At 48.8% G+C, this 18937-nt stretch overlaps 3 protein-coding genes across 3 annotated transcripts in view; all 3 read right to left on the bottom strand.

Annotated features, from left to right (window-relative positions):
- Positions 1-109: 109 nt before the first annotated feature.
- On the bottom strand, positions 110-8162 carry PSMC3 (proteasome 26S subunit, ATPase 3). Its single transcript, XM_075427443.1, has 12 exons — positions 7999-8162; positions 7832-7912; positions 3808-3933; positions 2951-3055; positions 2794-2856; positions 2216-2353; positions 1950-2093; positions 1580-1728; positions 979-1075; positions 685-830; positions 437-518; positions 110-315 (listed from the first exon to the last, which is right to left on the bottom strand). The coding sequence occupies exons 1-12, from the start codon at positions 8023-8025 to the stop codon at positions 205-207; spliced, it is 1269 nt and encodes a 422-aa protein (XP_075283558.1). The 5' UTR covers positions 8026-8162; the 3' UTR covers positions 110-204.
- A 94-nt stretch (positions 8163-8256) lies between these two features.
- On the bottom strand, positions 8257-18351 carry RAPSN (receptor associated protein of the synapse). Its single transcript, XM_075427444.1, has 8 exons — positions 17760-18351; positions 14948-15286; positions 13502-13660; positions 13060-13158; positions 12840-12962; positions 10121-10174; positions 9300-9499; positions 8257-8595 (listed from the first exon to the last, which is right to left on the bottom strand). Exons 1-8 carry the CDS (start codon positions 17949-17951, stop codon positions 8523-8525), a joined length of 1239 nt encoding a protein of 412 aa, XP_075283559.1. The 5' UTR covers positions 17952-18351; the 3' UTR covers positions 8257-8522.
- Positions 15211-18937, bottom strand: part of CELF1 (CUGBP Elav-like family member 1) — a 67796-nt gene continuing 64069 nt past the window's right edge. Inside the window, exon 15 of the mRNA XM_075427429.1 lies at positions 15211-15286. The gene's annotated coding sequence lies outside the window, so the exon portion shown is untranslated. The remainder of the gene's footprint in view (positions 15287-18937) is intronic.

Raw genomic sequence — 18937 nt, 5'->3', positions numbered from 1 at the left:
CAGGAGGAGGCTCCAAAGGCAGCGTGATGGGCACTGTGGACAGGAGGTTCTCACCTTCCCTTTTGCAGATGTACAAACACCAAGGGCAGCAGCCCCAACAAATCACGGATTTGTTTTTAGAGGGAAAAAACTGCTTTATTGTAATTGGTACAGTCCAGTCTAGTCCTGTCCTCTGCCAAGGCCACAACCATGACTGGGCAGAGATCAGGCATAGTACTGCAGATTGGCTTTTTTCTTTGCTTGAACCTCCAGGATTCCTTCCATGTAGTCCTCATGGGTGAGCTCTGTAGCTCCACGGCGGAGGGCAATCATCCCCTGCCCAACGAGACAGTATTTAGAGAGGGCATGTGAGCACCGCATCACTTCAAAGTAATCACTCCATGCTAGCTGTCCCATTTCCCCTTGTCAGTGCTGGCGGCTGGAGAGGAACACTTACCGCTTCAACGCACACAGCCTTGCACTGGGCTCCATTGAAATCATCTGTGCAGCGAGCCAGTTCCTCATAGTTCACATCAGGGCTGATATGAGTGGGAAAGGGGGGAAAACAAGAGTCCAAGAACATGTACAAAACACTTAAAACCCAGCAGTGAGCTTTCAACAAAAGAGCACGCCTGCCACTCCACAGCCCTGAGGTACCACCACGAGTGACAGACATAGCCCCAGAAGGCCATGCCTCTTCCCTACCTGACATTCATTTTGCGTGAATGGATCTGCATAATTCTGGCTCTGGCCTCCTCATTAGGCATCGGGAATTCAATCTTGCGATCTAATCGTCCAGAGCGGAGCAAAGCTGGGTCCAAGATATCAACCCGGTTGGTTGCAGCAATCACCTAAGCAGAAGTAGGGTCATCAGTCTGGGGCACCTGGAGCACAGGCGTCTCCTCCCCAAGGATCCACCAAGCGTCTTCCCCGGACATTGTTCACCATCCCCTGCTAGAGTGCCCTGGACCTCAGCAGCACTCTCTGCTATATCCCAACCTTGACTTGTGTGTTGGGCTGAAAACCATCAAGTTGATTAAGCAGCTCCAGCATGGTCCTCTGCACCTCCCGATCACCAGCCTTCTCACTGTCAAACCTAAGGAGGAAACAACAGTAAAACCATCAAGCATGAACCTGACCACCCTGGCCCTATATTTTTGATCACATAAAAAGGCAGAATGACTGCAGTTCACACTCCTTGGCCAAGGTCTTCCAAATTCCTCCCTGAAACTGCAAGAAATCCTACCCTGAGGACTGCGACTAGAGTAGCTGTCAGCAGCAGCCAAGTCTTATGATGTCCTTAAGCTGAATGGGGCTAATGTTGTCCAGGCCCAAGCAGTAAATGAGGGTGAACATCTCCATGTGCCCGATGTGATTATCAGAAAACAGTTTCATACAGCAGGAGACCGTGAGATAGATTCCAAGTTTCATGAACTTTGCTCATGAGCCCAGGGATTGTGGCAACTGCTATCTACCTGTGACTGGCTTTACACTCTGTTTCTGAATAGGCCGTGCTTCATGCTAGGCTTCCCTCACATACACAGGCAAAGGGGGCTGCTAGGCAGCTGCTAAGAGCTTTACAACGTGGCCTACACCTCACCTTTTAGTGCCAATGGCATCCAGTTCGTCAATAAAGATGATGGAAGGAGCCTTCTCCTTGGCTAGAGCGAAAGCATCGCGTACCAGCTTAGCTCCATCGCCAATGAACATCTGCACAAGCTGTGGACCCGCAAGCTTCAGGAACGTAGCCTGGGAAGTGAAAGAGAATCCTATACCTCGATGCTCGACAGAGTCAGTTCAGAGTACTACAAGAAGCCCTTAATTAAAACAACCAAGCAAGCAAGCAGATGAGAAAATCCCAGCCTCTGTAACAGCAGTTTGTATGTATGACCCCTCTCCCCTTGGAGGTGTTCTTACTCTTTTTCAGGTACTATTCTACAGCAGCACACGCTTTCAAAGGTTCCTTTTACCTTCGTCTGGGCAGCACATGCTCGAGCTAAAAGTGTCTTCCCTGTTCCTGGAGGCCCGTACATAAGGACTCCTTTGGGCGGCTGTATACCCAAGTTTTCAAACTTCTCCTTATGATTCATTGGCAGGACAATGGCCTCCACGAGCTACAGCAAAAGAAAAATATAAATAAACCCATTCTCCTCCACAGATCCAGGCTGCCTGCTTGGAGCTGAAGTTCAAAGACTGTTGTCCTCAGTCACACCAGAAACTAAACACAAAGGATCACCTCCTGGATTTGTTTATCCAGCCCGCCGATGTCACTGTACTGCTCCGTGGGTCTCTCATCCACCTCCATGGCTTTCACCCGTGAATCATACTCAGTAGGCAGAGTCTCCAGGATCAAGTAAGAGTCTTTGTTCACCCCCTGTAAACACAAGTCCTTTGCTTTTAACAGGCCCTTCAGATGGCAATTAATAAACACGTAATCAAAGATGATTCACTAGATCTCAAGGTGCAGCTTTGACATTGCCACTCATCAGATCACCACAGCTCAGCACAGTGGACAACGCCACAGCTAGCCCAGCACATTTTACAAAAGAGGGGTCCAATTTACCTACGATACCAAAGCTTGGGTTTAGAAAGCTTACCAGGCGATATCTACATTTTCAGCACTTAATTGTATGTATAAAGAACACCCCCCCAAACTACTTTTGTATACTACAAATATGACTGAACCCATGATCTCTTTTTATTTACATTTTAGTACAGAAATGCTCTTGGAGAAATCTGAACAGATTTGTCTCCTTTCTCACGGGCAATTTTCTGGACAACATCATATCTAGCAGTCACAATGGCATCACTCACCACTAGGTCTCCAGGCTTCAACTTCTCAGCGTCAACCAATCCAATAACAGGCAGGAAGTATGTCTGTAGGAAAGAAATCAAAGTAAGCAAAACCAGCCGTAGGAGGAGAAGGTCCTTTTCAGCGGTCCTCACAGCTATCTGGGCACGTGGGTCGTACCTGGCGTGTAGAGGTCTTGATCACAGCACACTTGCCCTTTCTCTGAGAATCCAGGTCAATGTTTGCTCCATCCTCCTCCTGGTCATTGGGGTCAACATCCAGCAGCTGAAAACCAGAGTGAGAAATTTCATGACAACATAACCCGGCGAGCAGGATAATGCCAGGATTAATGCTTCTACATTACATGCAGTAAGAGAAACAAAGCTTCCCATCGTCCATCAGCAGTGGAATCCTGAAAGCACTGAAGCCCTCCCATAAAAATTAATTTCTTCCTTTCCTCATGAAGCAGCACACAACAGCTCATAGAAAGACACTACAAAGTTCAGAACAAAGTAGTAGCTAATGGCACCAATTTCTCCTCCCATGACAGATGCTCCCATTAAGCCTTAAGTTCATTAAGTTTTAAAACACTAGTAGAAATCAATACCCTTTTAAAAAAAAAACTATCACCATTTTTTCTTCCTATCAGCAAAACTACTGAATTACAAAAAGAATGCGATGGCGTGACAGAGCCACCGCTTTTCACTTGCTGTGTCACAAGTTTCAGAAAGCACGTACCAAATTTCACATGCCCAAGTCTACACTAAGCCAGGCTGCATCACCCTCTGATGGCTGTGTTACGTACAACACCTAAGGAACGACCCAGACGAGAAGTGGGCAAGTGATGTGCATGTCCACGTCGCAAACAAAACCAAAAGAACAGAAAAATCTGAAAGTCCTGGCTCCAGCGGCATCAGTAGTTTGAGAATACGCCATGTCTCAAGTTACTGATGAGTTCCCCTGCCCTTCTCCCTCACCATGTTGTGGCAATATGGACACACTTCTCACGCTGCTGCAGAAGAGCACACTGCTCTCACCTCAATAACGTTAGAGACAAGGTACGGCAGGGTTTTGTTCACTTTGATCTTCTCACTGTTCTCTTTGATCTTGTCTTTCATGGCCTGAAGCTCATGGGTCACTCTCAGTACTTCACTCTTCATGATCTGGAATCGGTACACAGATGAAAGGGACAGGAATAGTATCAGAAGACTAAGGCAAGATGAAACTCATGCATTATTCCAAAAGTAAAACAGTTACAAAAACATAAGTCTGAGGTAAAGCCAGCAAATTAGCCAAAACTGGTTAGGAATCAAGGCTATGCAGTCCATTCTGGTCTCAAACTAATCAGTACTCCCCAGTAATTCCTTCCCAGGGTCACTTGATAACCTTAAGGCTAATCAATGCATCAGCTTACAGGGTTGCAATATGACCTAGACAAGGACAAGACCTAGATAAGGCAACTGTGTTTAGGTGGGGTTTTTTTTTTAATATATACAGATAAGCAGGTAACTAGATACACACACAGACGTGCATATCTATGTGCATCCATATACACACACCTATTTTAAAGTTATGTTTCGCTGGGTTTAAAGAAGACTTGTGTGCTGGAGCACTGAAGTGAAGACATGCAATAGCACAGGAACAAACAGCTGCAAGAACCCTAAACTGGAAGTATCCCAGTACAGCATCAAAGTAAACCAAGCAGGAACAGGGAACGGCAGAACTGAGGCCTGCTGTCTACTGAGAGCAGCGGGACGAGCAGCACCTCTGCAAAGAGAGGTACCACCACTGCTTCCAGGGGAACAAAGAAAAAGAGAGGTGCCATTTTCACAAAGCTGTTCTGTTCTACAAGACCACACCTATCATGACCTACATAAGAGAAACAAGCCTATCAGCTGCCTCTGTAGGGGAAAAATACTTTTTCGTTCTCCTTAAAAGTGAAACATTCCACACTGGAGTAATACCCAGTACCTGTTCCCCACAGATACAGCCAGGCCTTCTGGAAAATAGTGGAACTCAGAGGACAAGTCAGGTGGAGAGGGACCTCAGGGGGTCTCCAGTTCAACCTCTTGCTCAAAGCAGGGTCAGCCATGGGCTCTCACGAGGTTGCTCAGGGCTTTGCCCAACTGAATCCTGAAAACTTCCAAGGCCAGAGACTATACAATAATTTCTCTGGAACGACTTGTTCCACTGTCTGACTGCCCTCACAGCGACAAGGTCATCTTCAAACCCCTGTGGAATGTCTCAATTTTTTCAATTTATGACCAGTAATTTATGGTTTGAATTAACCTTGGTCTAGGCTTTGATAAGATACAAAACCTTTCTACCGGAAAAAAAAGAAACAAATCAAATGTATCTTACTAGCATGACAGCTCAAATTCGTACATCTTTATGTGATTTTAACTTTTCTGAGGCTTTTCACAGAATCACAGAATGTTTGGGGTTGGAAGGGACCTCTGTGGGTCATCTAGTCCAAGCCTCCTGCCGAAGCAGGGTCACCTACAGCAGGCTGCAGAGGACCTTGTCCAGGCGGGTCTTGAATTTCTCCAGAGAAGGAGACTCCACCACCTCCCTGGGCAGCCTGTTCCAGTGCTCCGTCACCCTCGGAGGGAAGAAGTTCTTCCTCATGTTCAGACGGAACTTCCTATGCTTCAGTTTGTGGCCATTGCCCCTTGTCCTGTCGCTGGGCACCACTGAAAAGAGTCTGGCCCCATCCTCTTGACATCCACCCTTGAGATATTTATAAACATTTATTAGGTCCCTTTTACTACTACTGTGGTCAACGGCTCAATGTCCGGATGGAGATCAGTGACAAGCGGTGTCCCTACAGGTCTGTACTGGGACCAGTACTGTTTAATATCTTCATCAAAGACACAGACAGCAGGATTGAGTGCACCCTCAGCAAGCCTGCAGGTGACATCAAGCTCAGTGGTGTGGTCAACACGCCTGAGGGACACGATGCCATCCAGAGGGACCTGGACAAGATCAAGAAATGGGCCCGTGTGAACCTCATGAAGTTCAACAAGGCGAAGTGCAAGGTCCTGCACCAGGGTCAGGGCAACCCCTGGCATGAATATGGGCTGGAGGATGAAGGGATTGAGAGCAGCACTGCTGAGAAGGACATGGGGGTACTGGTGGGTGAAAAGCTGGACACGACCCAGCAGTGTGCGCTCGCAAGCCCAGAAGGCCAACCATGTCCTGAGCTGCATCAAAAGCAGCGTGGCCAGCAGGTCGAGGGAGGGGATTCTGCCCCTCTCTGGTGAGATCCCACCTGAGGTCCTGCATCCAGCTGTGGAGCCCTCAGCACAGGAAAGACATGGACCTGTGCGGGTCCAGAGGAGGGCCACAAAAATGATCAGAGGGCTGGAGCACCTCTCCCATGAGGAGAGGCTGAGAAAGCTGGGGTTGTTCAGCCTGGAGAAGAAAAGGCTCCGGGGAGACCTGATTCCAGCCTTTCAGTAGTTAAAGGGGGCTTATAAGAAAGACGGGGACAGGCTTTTTAGTAGGGCCTGTTGCGACAGGACAAGGGGTGAGGGTTTTACACTAAAAGAGGGTAGATGTAAGGAAGAAATTTTTTACAGTGAGGGTGGTCAAACACTGAAACACATTGCCCAGAGATGGTAGATGCCCCATCCCTGGAAACATTCAAGGTCAGGCTGGATGGGGCTCTGAGCAACCTGATCTAGCTGGAGATGGCCCTGCTCACTGTGGGGGGCTTTGTCTAGATGACCTTTAAAGGTCCCTTCAAACACAAACTGTCCTATGATTCTACTAACAGTAAGGGAAAATGCCTGTAAGAAAAGAAGTTCTGTACTCACCATCCAACAGTAAGTACCTTTATACCCAAGACTGACTAACCCGGCACAGGTGTTTCTCAGTGCTGCCTGGCTGATGCCCACACACAGTTGTCCCCTCTCTCCTGGTTAGTCACAGCATGAAAACACAGTTTGAGACCCCCACTGAAGCAGCTGTAGCACCAAATGATCTCAGGAGAACGGGTTACACCTGATTTGGCTTACGTGATTCCATTTAATGGGGAAATCCACTCTTCTCTAAAAAACTATCATTTTAAAACTCTCGATGCCTAAGCACAATACTGTGCTGTAATGCATACTTATTCACAGGACAGAACTATTACAGGAGCCAACACAGAATCTTACATAAAACCAGAAAAAATTTAGAAATTTGATTTAATAAACCCATTCTGGGAAACAGTCAAGGAAAACCACATGAAGGGAGGGTGCCAATAAACGTTTCTCAGTTCTGATGCTCTTACTGTAAAACAGAGAAGGCTGCTTTTACTCCGGAAAGGGGCCTGGGTGTCTCTGCGGACAACAAACGGAACAGGACCTCGCAACACGACTGGACAGCGAGGGTGGCAAACAGCACCCCGGGCTGTACCAACAGAAGCGTGGCCGGTAGGCGGAGAAAAGCGATCAGCCCCCCTTACTCCATACTTGTTAGATCCCACCTGGAGCACTCTGTCCAGCTTTGGGCCCCTCCACACAGCCAAGAGGCTGACAAACCGGACCGAGTCCAGCACAGGGCTGTCCAGACGCCCAGGGGCTGGGGCACAGGCCCTGTCGGGCGCTTGTTCAGCTGGCGCAGGAAACTGCCGGGGAAGGCACAGAACGGGAGACGACAGAACAAGGCACTGCACAGCAGCGCTCTGCGGGCCGATGGGACAGCAGACACAGGCTGAAATAAGAGCGGACGCCCAAGCAGTGGCACCGACCACCTGGAGAAGTGGTGCAATCTGTCTTCAGAGGCTTTCAAGATCCAGGCAGACAAGGCCCTGAGCAACCTGGATGTCGGCTGACACTGCCTGGAGCGGGAGGGCAGATGGGAGATCTTCTCCAGTCCCTTCCAACCACCCAACCATCCCACCCGACTCCAGGCCACGGAACAGGCTTCCCCCTCCCCTGCGCCTACGAGCTGGACCGCCCAAGGCTCCACAGAACAACCGTCCCCTCGGCTCCCGGGCCTTCCTGGTGTCTCCTCCCAGGCTCCGCGGCTCGCCGCTCCTCCACGCCCCGCTCCCGGCCCCGCGCCGCTCCCCACCTTGATCTCGCTGTCGAGGAGGCGCGTGCGCTGCACGATCTCCTCCGTGGACATCTTCAGCACCTCCTCGCCGACGCCGTCCTGCGGGGGCACCAGGACAACGGCGTCACCCGCGGCCCGACCCCGCCGCCGCCCCCCGCCCCGCCACCGCGCCCCCGGCCCCTTACCTCGGACTCGTCCCACACCGACGCCATCTTTCCCCCCCCACCGAGCGAGCGAGCGAGCGCGCGCGCAGCGCGGCGGATCGCGGGCGGCAGATTCCGCGCTCCTCGCCCCGCGAGCAGGGCGGCGGAACGGGCGGCCCGGGGACCCCGCGACCCCCCGTCTTCCTCGGCGCCCCGCCGCGGCCCCTCCGCCCCCCCCGCCCGGCCGCGGCCCCTTCCCTCCCTGCCGTCCCGGCTCTGACGAATCTGCCGCGCGGGCACTGAGGGGAAGCCGCCGCGCGGGTCACGTGCCAGCGGCCAAATCTGCTGAGTGATGGCCCCGCCGCCATCTCGGTGCGGGGCAGGCGGGCCGCTGTCCCGGCGGTGCCGTTTATTACGGTCAGTCCCCGTACAGAGGAGCTGGGCCGGGCCAAGCCCGAGCCGGCGTGCGGAGGGGAGACACCGAGGACGCCCCGCCGCCCCCCCAGGCGCAGCCTGAAGGTCCCCGGGAGCGGCGGGGGGCCCCGCGGCCGAGGGCCGCGGGCGCGTCAGACGTAGCCGGGCTTCACGGACGAGCGGCGGCAGTTGGGGCAGCCCCGGGTCCCGTTGGTCTGGAGGCACCTGCGAAGGGAGGAGGCCGGCTCGGGGGGGGGGCTCCGCGCAGGAGCCGCAGCGCGGGGGACCCCCCCCACCCCCCCGGGCAGGGGTTTGGGCCCTTCGCCACCCGTCCCGCGGGCAAAGTACGCAGAGCCACAGAGCTCCTCGGGCACCTCCTACTGCCCCGCAGCTCCATCCTAACTTGGGGGGCAGGGCGAGGCTGCGTTCTTAAATTCTTGATTTTTAGGAAGGTCTTTTGTTACACTCATGTTTCTTCTAAAAGCAAAATGGGGGTACAGCTAACTCCTGTCATAGCAGGAGCATGACAACGGACTGAAGACCCCCCTTCACCTCAGTGTACTTCTAGGCAAGACACACAGTGGGGGGGATTCAGGGGAAAAACCCCGACCTGCCCCTGGGAGCGAAGAACTGGTTCCCCAGGAGGAATTAAATAAGAATCTGTGAACTGGGCTAAGCACCTACAAGGTGAGGACATCGGTGGGTGATCATTCAGAGGGCAGAACGGGGAGCGGGGTGGATATTACGGCTAAATCTCACTCTTCAGGGCCATGAGATTCACGACACTGCAAGGGGATCCCACAGGGCACAGGTCAGCAGGACAAAGACCTGGGGAACAGCATGCCTAGGGCAGTCCTGCTCTGCGCATGAACAGCTCTTCCCTACGACTAATGTCACGACAAGGATCTTCAGTACTTCCAGCTCATTACTTTAAGTGGAAGAAGTGGGAGCAAGGCAGCGCCTGGAGCTGGTTGTTCTTCTCCCCAATGGACTCTCCGCACATGCCACAGTACAGCTCCATCTCCTCCACGCACTCATGGAACTTCACTACGTGGTCACGCAATTCTCGCTGCTGCCCTTTTGTGCGATAGATCCTTTCACACAGGCAGTGGAGCTTCAGCAGGCCAAGCTGAACGTGAAGGGCAGAAACACAAGAAAAGTGAACAAGAAGGTGAAGACAGACCAGTAACAGGAGGAGTGGAAACCACAACAGCCCCATCAGCCAGCTAGAGCAACACCAGCACAGAAAGCTTCCCAAGGGACAGGACCAGTCATACGGACATTTGTTAACCCCACTTCTGTCTATCGCAAAAGGGACACCAGGTTTGAGGCACGCTGCAGCTCTTTCGTGAAGATGGCTTTCCTGAGCTATCCGCGACATGCACTGTATTTCACTTCCCTGTGCCTCCAGCCAGCACACAGTTCAGCTGCTCCTCAGGGCAATAATATTTTTCAAGAAGAGACCTCTAATCCTCAAACTCTCTGCCTGTTTTTTACCCCATTTTTACTGCTTCCCGTTCCCCTTCGTTTATCCCACTGTGACTCCTCCCTCGCTTTTCAGACTTGCACAATGATCATCTGTGCAACTGCCCATCCCACAACTATTTCACAACAAAGCAAGTCCCAGGCATCGACTGGTTAATAGAGACATTAATCAGCAATATCAAGTCTGGATACTTCAATGCTTGGCTTCTTAAGTTGCCTGACAGAAGACTACAGACAGTGCTGAAGAGAAGGTGTAGGATCCTACCTTGTTCCCTAGCCCCTCTGCCAGCTCCTGTGCCTTTTCAATGCTCTCCAGAGCCTGTGAATTGAGAGCATGCATCATCAGTTCTCAGTCTGATATACCAAAACCAGACTTGTATGAATGCCCTATGGGAATTATTAAAAGAAAGAGGTAACAAGGTACAGAGTAGAATTTGGATAAACAAGCCCCACTGCAACTCTGGAGATGCAAGACAGCTGTCCAACAGATTCCCCTCCCCTCCCAAAAGTACATCCGTAAGAAAAGCTTGGTTTGTGAAGGACTGCAGATAATCCAAGAGCTACATTTCTGTTCCAGCCACCCAGTGCAAAGTAGAGGTATGATGTTGGCAGAGGCTGGTACTTCCAAGCAGACAGAATACAGACTTGTTTGAACTCAGTCACACATGCTTGCTGGGGTTGGGATGAAGCTCAAGCAAAGCAAGCCTCTACCCCATCCTACCCTACAGGCTCAATAATCATTGGTTAATTCCACTTGTACAGGAGGGGAGGAAAGGGATCAGCACCACCAACACACCACGCTCTTCCATTTTTTCCCTGCTGTTCATATATCCACTTTGTCCTACTTGCTCATGGTGTGACGTAGGAGTGTACTGCTATCCATCTTTTTCAATCTGAAGGAAAGTATTTAGCATAGCAGCTGTTACACCAAAGGAGTCCCTACCTTCCTGTAGATGCCACAGTGTTCATCACGGTTCTGATCATCAGGCTCTTTCCCAGAACTACGGAGATCTGCTTCACATTTGCCCAGGGGGAAGAAGTCTCCCTTGTGATGCAGTAGCTTTCAGGAGACACATCATAAATCTTCTGCCCTGTCATCTAGCATTACTGCTGCTCTAGGAGAAGGGGACCAGGTGAGGTGAAGAAATGCACTTTGGATGCAGAGGATATGGCATTAGACCTGCGGTGGCGGCAGCAGCCTAGGATAAGGAACTTTTAGAAGAGGGAAGCAGGAACTGAAGGCTGGCAGGTAGAACATAACTGGGAGCTGTGCCTAGGAAGAGTGACTGTGTATTGTAAAACCCTGAAATTAATGACCCGGACTAAGGATCAAACTGAAGCATGTGGGGTGGGGGAAGAGATGCACAGAAGTCCAGGGGACGGTTTGTCTTGGACAGGAGTATGAGACTGAACAAGAGTTTGGGCAAGCAGGCTGTGACAGCGGGCTGGGAGGATCTGCAATGGTATTGACTACACGCAGATGAAAGGAAATGGACTAACTGGCCAAGGAGACCAGAAACATGGAGGAAGCTAGGACAACAACAGGGAATCTGCAAGTGGAAAGTTAGCAGTCTGCTTTATTAGGTAACTGATACCGAGATAAGTAGCATGAGAAATGGAAACGGACTGGCAAGTTGAGGAACAGGCTTGGGTGAGCGAGTATTCAGGGCTGTGACATTTGAGGAGGTCACATTTGGGGCAATGGGCATAAGGTCCCTGACCCACTGGACCAGACTTCCTTCTAATGCCTGCAACAGAGTACAGGGTTCGTATATTAATTCTCTTCTTTTGTGGGTTTTGGTGAGATTAGGACTCTGTGCAAAGCCCTCACCAGGCTCACACAGGTGAGAACTGCTTGTGATATCAGAGGGTGGCAGTGGCTGGAGGTGGGATCAGTGGATGTAGACGTTTGATGAGTGCTCTGAATATTCTCTTGTGTAGCAACCTGCCTGCTGTGTGTATCCTGTTCCCATTATTCTGAATATGATATATGAGGCTGGGAAGGGATTACACTGAGCAAAGTTTTTAAGTCCACCATTTCTTCTTCCATTGCAAACGTAGTGTTTACTTACTGAGATTGCAAGGTGTATCTCACCCAACTGATTCCCTGCTGTAGGCAACTCAGATGCTGACAGCACCTTGCTCTTGTCTTGTCTGACAGACACGCACTTGATTTCCTAATATCTGGGATGCTTTGTCTGAGATAAAATTCTTTGTGTCTCCTGTGAGCGATAAGAGTGAATCTTCATTATACCGACACCCACAGCAGCATCCTGATGTGGCACTGTGCATGCACTCCAGGTTGTTCAGCCCTACTTCAAGGCTAACCTTTGAGCATCTCGTTCTGCAGCCCAGCAGTGTTGCTGCAGTCTGGGTGTTAACATGTATACACTGCGTAAACATTTTCAAAATAAGTAACGTCACACCCTTCTACTATATTGACCGGTTGTCTATTCCCAAATGATTTTCTGCTCTCATTTCTCCGTTTCCCATCACAGTTTATACACCTTCAAAGTTCCTCCAGGAATTTGATGCCACGTTTATCTGCAAAGCACACGGTGGAGCTGTAGAGCTGTCGAAACATCATCACTATCGCAACGATGAGCTTAGTCATGTAGCTAAAAAGTAGCCATCGAAATCTATTTCAGAGCATAAGCATAAGCTGATTGCCTACAATGGCAGGAGCAGGCTTCCTTCCCTCAGTGCTAGTTTCTTAGTGTAATGCTTAAAATCATCAGGATTGACTAATGAGACAATTCTGTAAGTTAGCAGTCTGATTCAGAACAGACGTTCATACTGTTAGTAACAAATTCCCGGCTGAGAGGGACCACTCAGAGAAACGTAACTGTACAAGCAACAGACCCTGTTGGTAGAACCAAGGGCTACAGATCTCTACTGCACTTTCTTGGGCGCACAGTTCAGAAAAAGGCTGTATGCTCTGATCTTGTCTAACAAACTTCTGTGGAAACAAGTTTGTAACTGACCTTGTCCAGCTCCTTCTGGATCATCCAGCACTTAGTCACTCCTAGCAGCACCTGGATCAGGCCCAGGCGGTTTCCAATCTCTGTCATGATGCTCATGGAGGAATCATACCGAGGAAAGGCTGTCTGCAGAAGCAGGGAGGAAAACACATGTTTTGCTACGGCCTGATTTTCACACCCTCTTGCCATCCCCTCTGCCCTTCCTGGCAGGAAAGAGCTGTACCTGCACATCTTTGCGACTGCGATGGATATCTGCAAAGCACAGCAGACACAGAGCTTGCAGAGGCCGGTCACCATGCTGCAGGGCAATCTTCATGGACTCCTGAAAGAAATTATCTTTGGTCAGTAAAAGGACTTGTTCCTGGTTCAAAACAGCAGGGCTGGGACTGTGCACTCCAGCCACAGAAAGGTCAGCTCCAAAGACATGGCACAATCTTATTAAGGCAAATTAAGTCATGTTCACGCGTTCCCAACCAAGGGCCGTTCATAAACCCAAACTTTTGAGGCCCCCCTGGGCTACTGAAACCACAGCTCTAAGACTGGGAGGCAGCAGGAACATCTAGAGTCAAGTGTGAATGCCATGGTATCTCTCTTCCTCCCAGTCCTGGGGGCAAGATCCCCTTGCAGAGACCTCTGACAGCTCTGCGTCTGCCTGCACCCTATACCTCACAGCAGTCCATAGCATCCGCCAAGCGCCCCAGCTTCCGATAGGCCACTGCCATGTGATACTGGCTCATTGCACGGTACTTCAAGCTCCAGCCCTTTCCATAATCATTCACCAGCTCAGCCGCTTTACATGGGAAGAACAAGGCTTTCTCGTAGTCCTGTAAGGCAGACAAGCAGACAGACGGATGTTACAGCAAAAATAAAGCTAAAAGAAAAGAAAAAAAAAAACACCAACTATTTTTTATTTACTAACACTGCAACGGCTAGCAGGTTCTGTAAAGCTTTCAACTCCTGCTGCTCCTCTTCCACATGCCGTATTTCACTAGATGTTTTCACTGGATATAAAACCGTGGAAAGTGGAATTGCCATATACTGAATTCATATTGCTCTCTGGGTTCAGGACACCAGGGCAATGACACAGCAAATGATTCTTATACAGTATGCCATCAGCTTTACTCTGCAGGAACCCTTTACCTTCCTCTATAACCGAAGGCTGAAAACTTTCTCTGCTCTTACATCATCTCCGCTTTCAACACCTACATGGAGCCCTCATGTTCTCCATATGGTAAGTCAGGATCTCCACGAGGCTGGTTGTCCAGCATTGCAGGAAACAGGAACAAAGAATCACCAAATCCACAATAAGTAGTGACATAACATTTTCATTTTTAAGCATCTTTCTGCATTAAAAGCAGTTTAGAAAGAAATCTTATTTTACAACAAGTATGTAAAACTATTATCTAAACATCTAAAACCATTCCAAAGTAAGTTACATGAGACTGCAGAAATGAAAAGGTCCTCATATTTTTTAATTCTCAAAGATGCACAAAGGAAGCCGCAACTCTTAAAACCTCCTTTTTGCCTTCTTATTTTGTACCTTAAAAGTATCCAGCACAATGTTCTGTTCTTTATTTTTGGTATTATGAGGGAAGTTTACTGATAGTTTTCAACACTTCAGTTGGCGAGTCTTCCATTAGTGACAAAAATCAAGACACTGTAAGGAAAACTTATTTGTTGCTGTTTGTAATAGAAGTTAGAACTGGCAAATCACCTCCATCCTCAGTTCCTGCCTGGTTTTGCTCATGTAGTTAGCTATTTGCCTGCAATAGCAGTAGAAAGAGAGAATCCTTGAGTTCTGGCTGCCAGCCCTGAGTGCAGACAGCACCTCCTCTGATGTGATCTTCTTTGAAGCTAAGTTTGATCTTTTCGACACACAGGAATATTCACAGCTGCTTCTGTTGTGCTATATAAACGTTACGCTCATCCTCCCATCCTTACTCTGAGGGAGAGTCCTCAATGATGATTTTACAAAGATGAGATTTTTAGCTTACAACGCTCTCTCAGGACTTCACTTTCTATAGCAAAGAAACAACGTGAAATTCACACCATTTCCCATTCTTTCCTGAATCCGTGAGACAATCACCCTTCCATCCCTCAGGTTACCGCACCTTTATCTGGGCGTAGAAGTTCCCGAGGCTGCAGCAGACTCGACACTCCAGCATCTTGTCATCGTTGTTGTGTGCGTAGCGCAAGGCTTTCTCAAAGCACTCCAAAGCCTTCTGGAAAATGCTGAGGCCCAGGAAGGCATTGCCCATGCTGAGGCTCACCTGGCCGTTCAGCTGCGGGCTCACAGTGGTGCCCTGCATGTTCAGGCATGTCTTACAGTACGAGATTGTTTTCTGGAATTCACAGAGTTTCTCGTTGCTGCGAGCCAGGTTTAGGTAGCTCTCTGTAAGGTAATCTGGGTCTTCCAGCTCCCGTGCTGTGTCAATCTGTACCACTGCAAACTTCAAGTAGAAAAGACAGCATTTGTAAGAGCGTGTAGTTTTTTTCAGTACAGCTCGAACACCCACAGAGTAGCACCCTGTACTGGAGAACGGGCTCAGCGCTGAGCAGGGCAGAGAAGTCCAGCAGCATAGACTGAGAAGCATCGTATGCACTCAGCAGTTATCTGGTGGTTTAAAAGGTCTATGAGCAGTCTGAAGGAACCTCTCCCTCTCTCCACAGGGTCTCTGAGGCAAGGAAGGTGAACTAGGCTGGCGGTTAGTCGAAAAAAGCTGTTAAATGGCCTTAAAGAGAAGCAGGTAAAGCGGGGAACATCTGGCATAATGCAGCTCATTTTCTTTCATTCAGTTTAATTTATTCCACTTTCTCTGGAATTCTGAAGATATTAAAGTACTCTATTAATAAAAGAAAGTAAGCATTGTTTTACTAACAAATTGCAGTCTTGATGTTTTTTGTTCTATAACCTTCAGCATTCATTGTGTACAGTTCTCTTAAATGATGTTAAGTCTCTTTCTCATAGGCTGCAAACTCTTCTGAGCAGTGAATCTTTCGTGTTTAGTGATGAACCAAGCACACTGCTGGCTTGAATTAATACCAGTAGCAAAGGTAAGTATTTAGCAATTTTCTCGGTACGTGTTTTCATTAGAGGTTATCAGTTAGGTTTATCGGTAACAATTCCCAAGGGCACCAATTACTTCCTTTTTGTATAGTGGCAATACATAGTAATTTAAGCTACTAGAACATTTTACAGAATAAAAACAACCACCATAAATTATGTATGTTTGGGTATATATGTTCTTGGTTTCCTTGGCACTCTAGGAAAGCTGCGGTGTGGACCCACTAATGTGCATTAGCACACGCTTCCCCACGTTCCCTTACCTTTGTGAAAGTTCTTAATCTTTTCCTGATTGCCACTGCCTCCTTCCTTGGTGTAATGTAATTTTTCTCTCCAAAAGAGACTGAGCATCTTAACCCTATTTAAATCAGTTAATTTAATGCCTTTAATTCTGACTGCTTTTCTTCTGTTATTTCCTCTCTCAATGGTTTATTGCTAAAGTTTTCCTTCCTCTGTCTTTGGCCACTTGCAGTGTAAAATCTTCAGTTGGACCGAAGCCATTTTTCCTTCCAAATACTGGGAAGAACTAAAATTCACCTACTCTGATCCCACTTTCTGTTCTCTTCTCAGGTAAGGAATTAAGATTCAGGTATACTGAGCCCACTCTTTTGCCTGTTTCTTGCTTTCCATGAAGCCTTCAGAATTTCCTACAGGTAGCCACACCTTACCTTTTTTGTCTCTCTCTTTTGTAATCAGTCTGTTACCAGTTTCTGCCACTACCTAAATCCGTATCACTTAGCAGAATTGTTTTTCTTCAAATGTTTTCCAAATGTATCAATACCCCTCTTTTCTTCTTTATCCTAAGTATTTTGTTTTAAGATAGGGCTTTGACATGTGCTTGGGTTTACTAGCAAGATGTGCCCCCCCCAACAGAGCTACCAAAAACTTTTGACTGAGCTGTGGGTCCCCGCTTTATGTTTTGTGCTAAATGCTGAATGATTGCCAGTCTAGTAAGAGACAACCAAAAACATCAGGACAAGAATATCAAGGCCCTTTAGCAAGACCCTATTTCAGGCTGGGACAGTTGTATTACAACATCCTCTTGCCTTGTCTTCCAGATTCTTGAACACTGCCTTCTGCTCTCTGTATGCATCCTGTTACTTCTCAGATCCACACATCAGCTTCTTTTTGTTTGTTTAATCAAACATGTTTATCCTCATGCTCTTGAAATGTAACTTCAGCTTCTTTTACCACTTTTCCCTTCAAGCCCCATATCCTTCTTTATTCTGTGCTGTTCTGACAACTGGGAACCCCTCTCTGACCCCAACTGTCATACCCCTCCTGGAACATCTCTCACCCCCCACCTTCTACTCCCCAAAGCACCCTCTTTCCCCTCTTAATCAGCCCCCTTGCAAACAAATAATTGTCGTAAAAAACAATGTAAGATCTAATACAGGTATCAAACAGCAGTTGAACAAGAAGATAACAGACACGTCTCCACAAGACTCCTGCTTATTCTACAGAATCCATTTGGAGATCTCTTTTTTACACTGACATACACACTGTAAACAGCTTCCAGTGGAGCAAAGGCCCTGTTTTCATACCTTTTCCTGAAGCCTGGTAACGTGGTGTGCCTGTATGTGGGGAATAAATCAAGAAAGGTCCCCATGATTAACTGGAGAACCTCAGTAACCTAAGGATCCTGAGGGACCAGACCCAATGAAAAGTCGTATTCTGTGTATCCTGTGGGCTGGAGCTATTGGTCAATGCAGTGATTACGGCAGCCCACAGTATGCACTCAATAGCTGGTATGTTCTACTATATACAAAACAACCCCCCCGATTTCACATCGTAATCTCCAGCCACTCTCCGCAGTGGGTGCGACACAATGGCATGCATTCATCTCCAGTTCACCTTACCTTCAGCATATCTTTGTACCTGCCCATCTCTGCATGAGCAGTGATGAGGCAACCCAAAACCCGAAACCTGCCAGCAGGATCCGCAGACTTCTCCAAAACCCTCATCCAGACTCGCAGGGCCTTTTCGGTCTGATTAGACTGGTAAAGATGGAGTCCTTTCTCTGTCTGTTGCTTTGTCTGGTCCTGACCCATCTCCCATGCATTAAAAGCCTCGTACACTAACCTCTAAGGACAGCAAAAAGGAAGTGCATAGAAGAAGTGAACACAACATAAAATGCCCTAACAGAGGAGGGCGGGTTGCGTGCTCAGAAGGCTTGGAGCCGTAAGAGCCCAGCCATGTCAGGGGGCTGGAGTTGTGGGAGGCAACGGCAAGCAGGGGTTGCTCAGCACTGAAGGTAGAATCCCAAATCCACAGGCAAACGTCTCGCTCGCTAGGACTCCGTCAGTGCCTTCGCCTGTCCAATGCCATAAACAAAGAGGAAAAGCACAACAGAGAGAGAAAGAGAAAAATCTCAGGCGACAGGAGTGAAACTCAATCCGAGCAGCCAGCGCTGGTCTCCTCCCCATTGGCCACAGCTGTGCCTGCCAGTCCGGCTCACGTGGCTCCCGGGAATGCTGGCCAGGCTCCCCAGCTCCCAAGGTCATGGCCAGCCAACTGCCCGCCCCTGCCCGACAGTATGCAGCTTATAATACCCCAGGGAGAGACAATCAGCTGCAGCCACAGGCATGTCTCTCCCCCTGGCCATCCCCTTTTACAAGCACTGGTGGTGGTGGGCTAGCCTGGGAGGTAGCGGCCCCAGCCAGGACAGCAGCTTTAGGAACAATACACACCTTAAAAAGTAAGGTATGGACTAGAAGGCTCCAGCATGTACGCACGTGCAGTACTGTGCTTGCAACAATGTGCCCAATACTTTGCCAGGCACAAAATTCAGCCTCCCTTTTGAGGACCTCAGCTGAACTGTTCCTGTGGACAAAGGTCAGCTCTGTCACAGATCTGCTGCAAATACAGCACCGACTTCTGTCTTCAGAGGCACTGCTGAAGTTCTGCATCCAGAACTTGCTGATCTCTTATGAAGAATAGCAACAATGACCCAAAGCAACAGATTTCTGCACCTTCTGATTGCGTAAGAGAATTGTTAGCCCAATTAGAAGATAGCTTTAACTTTCCTACACACCTT

This window comes from Opisthocomus hoazin, chromosome 7, assembly GCF_030867145.1.
Source record: "Opisthocomus hoazin isolate bOpiHoa1 chromosome 7, bOpiHoa1.hap1, whole genome shotgun sequence".
NCBI lineage: Eukaryota > Metazoa > Chordata > Aves > Opisthocomiformes > Opisthocomidae > Opisthocomus > Opisthocomus hoazin.
Note: the sequence above shows the minus strand (reverse complement) of the source record. Positions and strands in the feature narration are given on the sequence as shown.

Excerpts from the sequence above, each read along its gene's own strand:
- RAPSN (XM_075427444.1), bottom strand. The coding sequence starts at position 17,951 with ATGGGTCAGGACCAGACAAAGCAACAGACAGAGAAAGGACTCCATCTT. Across the intron at positions 13,159-13,501 it reads ATGCTATGGACTGCTGTGAG|GAGTCCATGAAGATTGCCCT; the intron begins GTATAGGGTGCA and ends AATTTCTTTCAG. Across the intron at positions 8,596-9,299 it reads TCCCACTTCTTCCACTTAAA|GTGCCTCCAGACCAACGGGA; the intron begins GTAATGAGCTGG and ends CTCCCTTCGCAG.
- PSMC3 (XM_075427443.1), bottom strand. The coding sequence starts at position 8,025 with ATGGCGTCGGTGTGGGACGAGTCCGAG. Across the intron at positions 7,913-7,998 it reads CGGTGTGGGACGAGTCCGAG|GACGGCGTCGGCGAGGAGGT; the intron begins GTAAGGGGCCGG and ends GTGCCCCCGCAG. Across the intron at positions 2,354-2,793 it reads TGAAGCCTGGAGACCTAGTG|GGGGTGAACAAAGACTCTTA; the intron begins GTGAGTGATGCC and ends TTGTGTTTACAG.